At 36.8% G+C, this 12611-nt stretch overlaps 1 protein-coding gene across 4 annotated transcripts in view; it reads right to left on the reverse strand.

Moving 5' to 3' along the window:
- DCLK1 (doublecortin like kinase 1) overlaps positions 1–12611 on the reverse strand; it is a 253696-nt gene that overhangs the window by 50078 nt on the left and 191007 nt on the right. Inside the window, exon 7 of one of the 4 annotated variants that reach the window (XM_075085155.1) lies at positions 8778–8920. The exons of the other annotated variants lie outside the window; for them this stretch is intronic. Within the exon in view, the coding sequence (XP_074941256.1) occupies positions 8864–8920 (57 nt within the window). The 3' untranslated portion in view covers positions 8778–8863. Of the gene's footprint in view, positions 1–8777; positions 8921–12611 lie in introns of those variants that run through there. 4 annotated transcript variants of the gene reach the window in all.

Consider the following 12611-nt stretch of genomic DNA (forward strand, 5'->3'; position numbering starts at 1 on the left):
AATCCTTCGAGGGCCTATTTCAGGAAAGCACTTCAGGAAGCGCTTCACTTTAAATAAGAATTATCTTAATGGCCTACACATAACCGAAATTAAATTCACTCCGAAATATCTGTCTTAGGTATAGCTCTCTAAATATGTATTTAGCCTAGGTTTAGTTAAACAAACTGAAAAATAAGTGGCCCATAGAAAATTTAATGGAAATAAAACATCAATATGAGATTGATTTTTTTAAAGTGTCCCTATTTCTTTTCTTATTGATGCTACATAAGGATGGGAAGATTAAGATGATATTCATAACTGAAGAAGAACTAAAGTGATGCATTAATAGCATATACTGTACCATCGGTCTGCAAACAAAACATACAGCCCCTTCAGTGAGATCTGCGTGTGAAGCATCAGCGTGTGAACAGCAGCAGAGCTTGCCAGTGACAAGGAAGCAGTAGCTAAGAAGACATTTGCTAAAAATACATACTGAGATTTTTAAAACTTTAAAATTTTTAAACAGATTGAAAAATACGAAGAAAACGCATACTTTTAATTACCTTTGTGAACCCCTCCTATTTAAAACAACAGATTAAAAAGAAATCAGGAACCGAACATTTGCATATATTCACCAAGTCTGCTGATGGACTCCCTTTCGCAATCAAAGAGACGTTACTAGGTAAACACGACACAAATATTTTCATCTTTATTCAGTCCTCTGGAACAACACGCAGGCATTTATTTATTTATCTTTACTTCAGCTAGAAGGACATTCCATTTATTCAGACTTTAATTAGCTCGTTGTTCTCACAAGCTGAAAGCCCTCCGGGTCCGGCAATCCTTGTGGGTCTCGGTGTTCCTTCCAGTTGGCTTGCCAATCGTGAGGCAGTCTGTCGTGCACGCTGTTGCTCTCACAGCTGTGGACCCCATCAGGGATATTGCAGATGGGAAGGGGGGAAAACAAACTCTAAGCAAGAGTATAATCTCTTCAACACACAGACCTTAATGCAATTAGCTGTTTTAATTTTAAGAGATGCTGAGGTGCTTGAAATGTCATCACTTTTACACAGATTCAAAGGGGTCCAGTTGCACAGGTTGCCAGCACATGGCCATTTTTATGGCACACCTCCATAAAAGCGATGGCATAAAAAAATCAGGTCTTTGGTGTAAGGATTTCAGATCCTATTCAGGTTTATATAACAGATGGCCAGCACACCACACATCTCATTGATGTGAATGGAAACATTAGTGCTATAGAGTTTCATCCATGTCTCACTGGGAGATTTATTTAGCAACTGTTTTGTAAATAGTTTGTATCTCAGTGGAAATTGCGCTAAATCCATGAAAAAAAAAGGCAGTAAAATAAATATTACTGCAATTTCTTTCTCCCCATACTCACCTTTGTCCTAAATTAATCTTAAAATCCCACTCCAACTAAACAGCAGGAATTATTCTTGTGGACTACCAGTATCAGCAGTTAAGAAAAGAAACTTAAACAAGTATGACTAGGAAGTTTGTTAATTCAATTCAGACTCCTGAATCTTAAACCCCAAACACTGCATTATATTTGCCAAACCTCTCAAAACCTTTATTAGCGCATATGGAGTCTACAAAGTCTCTCAACAATAGATTCCTTTGTATTTTCCTAGCATGAAGGAAGCATCTGGATGAAATGTGAGTAACAGAAATGCACGCAGGTGTAACGCTAAGTTTCGATCTCATGCAGAGTTCTGCTCTTTTAGAAATGGGCTTAATAAAGCAAAGATTAAAATTAGTAAACAAAGTGTAAATTCAGGAAGGAGGCTCAGGATAAGGGAATTATGAATGTCTTTAAATTATGCCTCCCAAGATTTTCCCTATTCCGAAGAATTCTACGGAATTTAAAAAACATACATAAGCCTATGTGCGGCAGTAATATGAGTAAGATGAAGTTCAACTCAGCAAGGACAAGTAGCACTAAAACCAAAACTAAACAGTTAAGCAACCACGCTCACCTCTTTTGGAGCCCATACTAGTGTTCAGTCTGATTATAAATAAACTTTGCATGGTAGCCATCATGAGTTCCTGACATAGCCAATTCCTTAGCTTAAAGATCATCACACTTAATGGTGAAATAAAGACAACAGTCCAGTGCAGGTATTAGCTTTGAAGGACTTTGAAGGGCTCAAAAAATCCCTGTAATATGTAATAGCGTTAACCGAGAAATAAGTGAGTCAATACAACAAAATAGTACATCTCCAGAGAACAAAAGGTAAAGCAGAGGACAGCTGGTTTAAAACAGTAAAATAATATATTTTGATGCAACTTTTAAGAAGACAAACTCATTTTTTTATTATTCAATTTAGAGAGAAGCAAAGGGTTACACTGAAACTCCCTCTCCCAACTCCATCCAGCAAAAAATGTTTTTGATTTTCTTTTGTTTAATTGCTTACATTTTTTTGGCTCAGCCAGCTGAGGAGGGGAAAAAAGTTTTCATGTAAACAGTACAGAACTGGCAAAAAATTACTTCATGGAGAAACATCAAATCCACAATCTTCATGCCGAAAGAATGGAAGCCAACGGAAATCAAAGTATAGAAAGAGACACTGCACTAAACTGACAAATAAGATCCAAATTTATTTATAAACTGCTTCATCTGGAAAGGAACAATAAAAAATGTATGCAAACCTGCTACTTATCCACAGTTCTACATCCTGCCCTGTCTTGTTAGACACTTAAGAGAGGCCCTACATAGGGAAACGATTTTTTGTTGTTCATTTATGCAGTTCAGGATTTAGACAGCTTGGAGAAGAGATAAGTTCAAATGACACAAGTAATAATCTCGCGTGTGTCATTCAGGAACTTGTGTTGGTTTTCTTCTTTGAGTGATAAAGGGACAAATGGAAGAGTTTGCAAGGAAGTGGAGCTGACAGACTGAAGTTAAATTTTCAAGCTGAAGCATTTTATTAGGAACCTCTTATGAAGCTGCAGCATCGACTGCTTTTACATGCATTTGATTTTTGTAACAAGGCAATTCTTAAAGACCAGCATAGTTTCCTATATGGCATTTCACATTAAGCTTAAACCTAACCTCCACTAGCTCCTAACAGCTGCTTCCAGAGCTGAGCCATAATTCAGACTGTAGGCTCACTCAGCCTTTGGCATCCTCCAGAAAAGATTGAGGATGTAAAAAAAAAAAAGTATCAGATTCATGGTATTGGAAGCTGACCTGTCATTACTGTATCCATGCTGCAGTTAACATAAAAAGTTGCATGCGCAGTGATGCAATGTGAAGGCTTCCTTTTTCCTTTTCTAAAGTTATACGCAGGTAAAATTTTTCACTCGATTTTGTTTCTACTCTTCCTCATTTCTATAGTACTGTTTCATTTCTATGTCTGTACACCTTTTATAGGCAGACCTATTTACTCGCAACCAAGAGGGTTTCAAAACTAGAACTTTTATCAGGTCCACAGATCCCTCTAGGAGAGTGTCTGAATATCAGCTGAAGCATCAGACTGGCAGATGACATGTCAGAAATTGTAACGTCTCTCTTCACCCGCCCCCGCCAAACAAAAAATAAAACTAGGCTATAGATATGTGTTTTTAACAAGTGGAAAGATATATCAAGAAATCAAGGTACTTATTTTAAAATACCGTGGGTATGCTTCAGTACTTGGCTTTTCACAGGAGTATTTTCCTAATACGTAAGAGGAGTGCTGCTGTAGCTGAGTTGTCAGCAGGGAGCTGGTACCTTGCTTTGGGTACTCTGCTACTTTCCCACTTCAAATCTATCCCATCGTGTGCACACAAACTTACCCATAAGCAATTCACGGCAGGTATATTTACTGACTCCAAAAAACCCATCAGAAACCAAATCCTTCCCTGAAGGATCTTTTGCATCTGTACACTAGAGCCCAGAGTTTATTATTTAAAAAGGCACTGAATGCATCTACTATTTAAAGGAATCCATTAGGATGCATGAATCCCGTATGCTTATACTAAGTGAACTGTTAGATGGACAATGCTGATCCAAAATGAACAAGCAATACCAACTGCAGGTATTTTTTTAAAGCCTGTTAATCATGTTTCCAAAATAAACTCACTGAACAGTGTGTATTTTTTAAATATATTTATTACATCGCTTACAATAATCTACAGTAATGTTAAATCTAGCGAAACAACAAATTGCAACCAGGATGACATGGTCAAATATGGAACACAAGTGCAACACAGTATGATGAAACAATGGCACAAAAATGGAGGTGATTTTCTTCAGCTGATTATATGAAATAAAACATTCATCGGCATTTATTTTTGCAAGTTTTACATTTTTTGTTGATAAATCAACAGCTTTCTTTTTGGTTTCCTGTATCACATTAATACAAAAATGGTATATTTTAAAAAGCAAATATCCAAGCACTTTTCTTTAAAAAAAATAATTGTATGCATAACTTTGTAAAATCTTAAACTTATGTTGTAAATGTGCCAATATTTACAATATCATAGTGCAACTAACAAAATGAAGAGGCCTTAGCACAAACATCGTTAGCTCCTCTTTCACTAGAGCCCAAATTCCAAAACACTGTATTGCAGGGCAAACCACAAACTAATTACCTCACGTAACATCAGACAACAAGTACACGCTGAATATAGTACAGCTTTTTCATACTTCACTGCTCAGGGTTAATTTAAGCAAATTTGAATATAATCAGCATGCGCAAATATAGACTCTAAAATGCATACGAACATGTACGTGTGCGCTGCGTGTGTTTTTAACCCTTCCCTAATGTGTGCGTACACAACACGTGTATCTACATACCCATTGCCTTCCACGGGGAGTTAGGGTGCTCAACCAACCGAGATCGGGTGCAAGGTGAAAGAAAGAGGCAAACCGAGACAGCCAAAAGGTGTCACTACAGCAAACACAGCTCGGAATGGCCTCTGCTCTGCTCGGCATGCTCTGCTTACTGAACGGAGGGGTTTCCTGGGGAGTAGTACCCTTATTTCCAGAGAGTGTGACAACCACTTGCTTGCTTTGCTCTGCATGTAAAGCTACCGCTGGCTGCATGACATAAGGTTATTTTTCCATTGCTCACTCACAGGTACAAGTTCTCATCCTGCCACTAACAGGTAAACTGAAAGTGAAGATTAAATAAAGAACAAACTTGTATTCTGTTGTATACAATTAATTGGATACAAAAAAAGCACAGACAACATTAATCTAAGTATTCATCAAGTGATGAGGCAATTTAGCACCATACAGATTTTCTGTGTGTTTATTACCCTACTATTTTTGACAAAACAGTAAACTTAGGTTGTTGAGAGGTTTTTTTCTGTGTTACTCTTAATTCGTTTTAACATTTAGAGTTGGAGGACATTTTTTGTAACATACTGCGCTCTATAAAGTTCACACGGCAGTGCGAAGTATGAAACTGTAAAAGCAAACACTATTATTTATTTCAATTGTTAAGCCACACAATCTCAATCCAGGTGATCTTCAAAGCTGTTTAACATTATGTATCCTTTCTTATAATACACATTTATAGCCACAATATTAATGCCCCAGAATTTTCACTTTACAGCCATATATGCCCTGTGAAAGTGGTTTAAAGAGAAAAATAACCACATGTAATGTGCTGTCGCTGAATTATTTTACAAATTGAAAATCAGTTTTCGCATTGGATAATGAATGTTAAAGATTTTACTGATTTCAGCAGAAGAGCTTCTAACGTTGCATGACAGTACACTGCAGAACAGTGCCGTTCAAGAGGAGACACAAGTCTGAAAACGTCAAAATAATACCACTTCAAATTCATGATTAATGTTTTGTCTGTGTATGTACATTTGTGCATAAGGTCCTATCCTTCCCACCTTGGAGTCAATGACGGTTTTACCACTAACTTCAAACCGAGCAGAACTTAGCCCTTGTTTGTACATGAGATCTCTTAAAATTGTACAGACTTCCTCAGGGGAGCTGCTCAGCAAGAACAGGTTGGTGCAGCTCTACTGACTTTAACAGAGCGAATCCCACCAGATGAACATCCTCCCATTAATACATTTTCCCCACATATTTATTTAAAGCCACGAATGTGACATAACTGTGTGGATTTCAGAGCCATTAATCTATGCATGCGTGTGAATGTGTGTAGAAATATAAACATATACATTCTGTGCTTCACATGTGAACTGTTTGTTGGATAAAAGAAGAAAAGAGATTAAAGAAACCCCAGAAAGTTGCAGAAAGCATTAGGGAAATAATCACAAGTATTCATAAAGCTCAAAGGGAAGCAAAGCATTCACAATCTATACAAGACTCTTTAGCTACATCATAATCACCTTAGAGTAGGCACAAATAATGCAGCATACAGAGAACTATAAGAGGTTCAAACACTATAAAGTTGCTTAAGCTATTCTGTTATTTAATGAAGTCGATGAAATCTAGGTACAAACTAAAACCTGTGCTGTTGCAAGCAGAACTACAGCATCAAGAAACACAATTTCAGTTTCACCCATAAACTGAAACCTTCTGGTCTTGCTCAAACGAAACATTTCATTTCTGCTCACATATAATGGGAATTACATTCCACACAAAAGGGATCTCAAAGTCTATAAACAGTGTACCTTTTCAATCTCTAAGGGACTTTCACTCCTTAAATGAAATATTAATGATACATATTGCCCCTGAATAGCCCCTTAATACAAGTCATATGTTGAAATGATTAAATGTTATGGACTAGCATATTCTTTGAAACAGTCTTGATGGAGAACTCGCTATGATAACAATTACTGATATAAGGTCCATTTTTCTTTTCCACAGCTAAGCAAAGCCGTGGGATTCAGGTTTGCTGGCAATCTGTGCTCCCTGTGCAGAACAAACATTCTTAATAAACTGCCTTAAGCAGCAGTAGCCTATATGGAAGAGGGGAGGAAAAATGAAATTCATGGAATTTATTTTCTTTACAGAAAAAAACAAATTTCAAAACATCAGTGAAGTTATTTTGTTCAGTCTGGTGGAGCTGTCTGAATTTTTGGAAACTGATCCCAATGCACCTTTACATAATAGGCAGTTCTTGGGATTAAGTAATACATTTTACAAAGGCAATCCCTCATAACAGGCAAAAATGCAAGTAACTTCACAGCTGCGAACTTTTTCAGTAGAACAGGACGGCCTTAGAATCGGGGTATGGGGGGGACTGTTCCTATTGCTGGGAACAGTTTTAGATCTGAAGTCTGAAGCAGGACTGGCAAAACATGCATTTCAAAAGGGAATGACCTAACTGCTTCAGCAAACCTGCCACATCAATGACTTTCTCTCCAGGTGATACTGGAACCAAATATTGAAAACAGAGAAGGTAAGTTTTGTATTCTGCTGCTCTTTTACTTCTTTTTCCAAATATCTTCCATAAAGAAAATGATATTGATACAGTGAAGCCATAACATCACATGCCAACATTTTCCAGATGCTGAATTTTATTATGGACAAATTAGTGTAAAGGAATTCACTACATTTAAAAGTTGGCATGTGGCAGCTAAACATTTTCTGCTATTGAGTAAATTTTCCTGATTTCAGAACATATTAAATCATCACTAAGTAGCTCAAAAATATAATCTCTACAGTTTTTTGTTGAGGATCAGAATCAGACTAATTTTTAATTCTTAAATCATTAGTATTTGCGATACTGAAAGAAAAGGTACTACACTATGGGCTTAAGTACAACAGATAAATTTTAAAGCAATGTGCAACACACGATGGGAAACATTGCTATTATGCAAATTAAAGGAGACTAAAATTCTCACAATAAAGCAGCAGAAAACAAATAAAATTAGTAGATATTGGTTAAGCAACTGGTTATAATGCGTGACCTACTTTAACACTAAAGGAGTTTTGCATATTCATGTTGTACAAAATGACCGCCTCTAGAAATTATGAAAACAGAGAAATTAGGTCAATAGGAGGATGATTTACAGTACCACCATTTCTGTCGGCTTTCATTTTGAAATGCATAAAATGTCTTATTACAGCAAATAAAAAATGATGTTCCTGTCCTTAACATAAGTGAAAATAACCACTAGTTTCTCCGGCAAAATGTGTTTTTCGAAAGGTGTCAGCATATATGTGTCAGATGATGCTGCCAGCCAGCAGGCCCCCATATTTCCTCGTTTAGAAATCTGTCCATATTTACTTGCAACACACGGATGATCAGTATTAACAGCTCTTGCCAGGTAAAACATTCATGTTGCCTGTGAACACCCTTCTGTTGAGAGTCATTAAATGGTAACAAAGTAAAGAGAACTTGAATGCTACTTTGAAAGCATTTACTTTTTGTCCTGTGACCACATGGGATTTCCTAATTTTCTTGTCATTCAGAAAAAAAGACTAAACTTAGAGCATTCCAAATGTGCGTGTCAGGATCAGACAGCGTGGTGCAAGCAGTTTAATATGGCAGGTTTTTTCTTTTCTGCATTTTACCTATTCGTTGGTAAAAGCAAAGCATTCATTAACTGTTCATAGCAAAATGAATAAAGATACCTATGTTAAAAACAGAACATATAATCAGTACCATAGATGATAAAAAGACTGCTATTCATAAATGTGCCCACTATGGATTTGTGCGTTATATTCACCTTATCCAATCTTTGTGCCTTAAAGTGTGCACAATGCTGTTTTGTATTTGATGGACATACTTAATGGCTCATTCATTACAAATTCCTGCATTAAAATGCAGTGGTAAAGCCAAAAATACCCCCACAAACTAGAATTAATTTGGCCCCACGTTTTTCATATTAAATATGCAAAACTCTTTTGTGCGATTCACTATTACTGTAAATTAGCAGCTATTCTCTTTAAAAATGTTAAACCTTCACCAAATCACAAACCATAAACATTGTTCCATTTTCTCTTTTACACTGAGTCTCCTACTGAATCCATATCATCCGAAGAGAGTGGGCGATACAGGTCCTGTAAGATGAAGTGCAGTACAGATTTGTTTATTGTGTTTGATTTGTCGCACTGCAACTGTCTTATATTCTTTTTGTTACTGTGGAGCAGAAGATACTCTTTAACATAAAATACACATATTCTATATAATCAGATTTTTGGCTTAATGTCATATAATTATTTTTTAATCAACAAATAGATGGTTAGAAAATAAAGCTGGAGTTTCAATGTGCAACATATTCTAAGAGGCAATTATTTTTTTCTTTGATTCTTTCCTAATAAACACTATTTAAACAATATTTGTCTGTACTGGAGAGTCTCCTGAATTGTTCGGAAACTTGGCAATCTGAATTTATTCTAAATGGAATATACTTCCCTTTTTGCTGTTTCACAAACAGCAGTAGGAAAGTACGTGCTTATATAAGGTAATCAAAACTTGCCACCCACTGATGAAATAGCACGGATCCAGCAGCATTTGAGCCCCAAAATGCTGACACTGAATATTGCCGTTACCTATATTACACTGACAATGGTATCTTTTCCGCAGTTTTTCTGCATCTGTGTGTATATGTAAAAAGCAGCATGTAAAACCCCCCCGCCCATCACCGGCTCTTTCTGATGGTAGCCAAGCAACCAGCTCATGACAGCAGAGGGAGAGTCTGAGTGTACGGATCCACTTCGTTTTTTCAACACCCACTCCGAGCATCCTCTGACAGATCAGATAATCCTCAAATGCCAGAGGTGTTAGGGGATGATACATTGCCCTATCCAACCTACGCAGCACAACAATCCTTGTCAAGATACACAATAGCACTGAATGAAAGAGGAAGTTCAGTGAGGAGATGTGGTAGAGGACAGAGTACTATCTTTTTAAGGTGAATTAAGCACAGCTGATGGTTTAGGGAGGCACTGAATAGTCAGGTGTCTAGCACACCTCATAGGCAATCTCTGATACCTCTAAGATGTTTCTGGGGATCCTTTAAGTGTAAGACATATTTATGAAGTAAAAAACAACGGCAAGACAAAATACAAGAACACATGAGAATGGGGAGGCTGATGGAGCCAGCTTTAGGGCTGACCTTGGTTTGGGGGTTTGGGGGATTTTTTAAGCACAGGAAGATAGCTGAGACAAAAAAATAAACAAATCTAAAAGGTATACTATAAAACAAGAACTACCTAAAATTAATATTTTAAAAATTTCACATTCACAAGGATCTCAATAATCTATGCAGGTTTATGTTTTACTTGCAGGCATGATATAAAGGGGGTTTAAGTCCCTTAAAGGGGTTTTTCATTCCCTACAATGCTTATTCTGCAAGTATTTTGCCAATCGGCATGTGTATATACAGTAATAGCAGACATGTTAGACTGGCAGACTGAAAGTCAGACCTTAAACACATTTCTATTTTGTTGTGAACAATCTACACAAAAGAAGAATTTTAAACAGACAAGAGGATCTCATTTTGAATACTAACTACTTCGTTAATTATTAAAATTCCTTTTGAGCAGATACAGTTTTGGAATTTCTAATATATAGTACAGAAAAGAAATCTTTTGATTTGGCAATGAGGGTAACACACAAAACTTTTGGCTCTCCCAGGTGACTGCTTACTCCTCTGAATATAAAAAAAAACACATTCAGAACTTACAAAGAAGATATTTGTGAGAACTAACTTTTAATATTTGGGGAGTATTTTTGTGGTTACTTATATAACTCTATGCCTGCTTTAAAGTAAAAGCATGCACAACATTTCAGGATCATATTCTATGCTCTTTCATATACTTTTAAGTACTTGAAACTTCTTTAAAGTTTCCTTTCCGCAAGAATTTTCCTTGCCTATAATTAGCCAAAGAGCTGTATTTCTGAAAAATATGACACTCTATTCATTACTTTGCATAGATTAATAAAAAGACAAAACTTGCTCAATGAATAAGACCTCTTGGACACATACAACTCAAAAAATCCATATGTAAGTAGAATTCAACTTTGTCTATTTAGTCAAGAGGTACCTTAAATCTATTTTTTTTGTTATTCTATAGGTTGTAGTCTCTAGGGAAGTAGAAGAAACATTTAAAATAATGGCAAGCAGTGGAAAATCAGGTATAAAGTACAGAACATTTCCACCCTAACTGAAGTAATGACTCTGATTACAAGACAGTGGAAAAACGAGATGATGAACGATTATAAAGGCTAGTTACATAAAACATGAGTGTTGCTATTATGGATAATTATTGTTACGATAGTCATGCCACTTTTTCTTACTCTCCACCTTTAATGGTATTCTATTGTGGTAGGAAGTATATGCATGTGCAAGACAATAACTGTCTACTACAACAGCCATAAACCGGAATTTCAGGTGTTTTCATCCTCTGTGGAAATACACAATTAAATACACAACAATTTAAAAACAAGAATCTTAATTTCCTATTTAGGAATAAATATAAAGAAAGAATTAAACTGCAAGAAAGCATAACTATAGCACACAGGATGCAAGTTTAAAAACTCAGAAGCTGAAAAAAATACAGAATCCCAAACAGTTCCTAGTTCACTTTCAAGTCCTTATTTTACACTCATGAAATTAATCTTTCAAATCTTACTTTCCTCAAACATAGACTGAATTTTGCCCCAGATTATCAATATATAACTTTCACTGATTTCTGAGTTTCTGGAAGCAACTGAGCCACGTACATATGCAAGTGAGAAAGGATGAAACTTTATCTTTTTATGTTCTGTCTTTTGAGGGTGGAAAATTTTATCTGTAGGATTACAAAAGTACTGTTTTCATGAGTATAGCACATGTACCACAGCAGCATTCTTGGCTTTATTTAGATCAATGGAAAGCCTTCCATCAAAGGCCAGATTTTTTTTTAAGGTGAATGATGAAATGTCGGTAATTAAGAAGATTGATCAATCCCTATTTTAAGTTGCCTAATGCACTCCATTATTAGAAGGAATATTTTCTTTGGAAAATTCTACCATCTCTACTATTTTTACAGGTCTCTACTGTTCACAAGGAGAAAGAAATCCCTCAGTTTGTGGAATTACTTTGCTTTTGTACATCTGAATTCGAAAGCATGACTTCCCCTCTCACCTGTATTTCCCAGGAAGAATGTTGGCAGCCTGCCCAGGTCCCAGAGCATTTTGATGGACCAAGCCTACAACTCCCTCATAGCACTTGGACAGGGATGCTGAAGAGTTGATTCATTAGTTAGATCAAGGGGAGTCAGGCTATGCTAGAGTCAACGCTTCCTGTTGTCTTCCAGGCCCAGTACATACCACTGGCATCCCATGTACCTGATGGCACAAGACGAGAGGCACTCCTCTAACTCTAACCACAAGGAGAGAGAGGGGCAGGGAAAAAATGAATTATGAAGCTGAGCTGGCATTTCCAGGATGTAGCACCTTATTTCTGTTCTAAAGTGGTAGCTCCCTCAAAGTCCACATAAAGAGAGAAACCCAGACCAGTCAGAAACCCAGCCATCACCTTCAACCACAGACCATAGCTCTAGCAGCCAACGCTCTTCTTTCGGGGCAGGAATACCTCACCTCTCAACAACAGGGACAAGGGGGGCACTGAAATCAGTCTCCTCTTCCCTCTTGTAGGTCTTTCACATGATAACAACACTTCAACCACCTCCTAGGGAATGAACCTTCTCCAGCAGCTGGCTTGTCAGCCCTGTAGCTGAAGCCATTGAAGACAAAGCAAAATGC

This window comes from Phalacrocorax aristotelis, chromosome 1 (assembly GCF_949628215.1).
Source record: "Phalacrocorax aristotelis chromosome 1, bGulAri2.1, whole genome shotgun sequence".
Taxonomy (NCBI): Eukaryota; Metazoa; Chordata; class Aves; order Suliformes; family Phalacrocoracidae; genus Phalacrocorax; species Phalacrocorax aristotelis.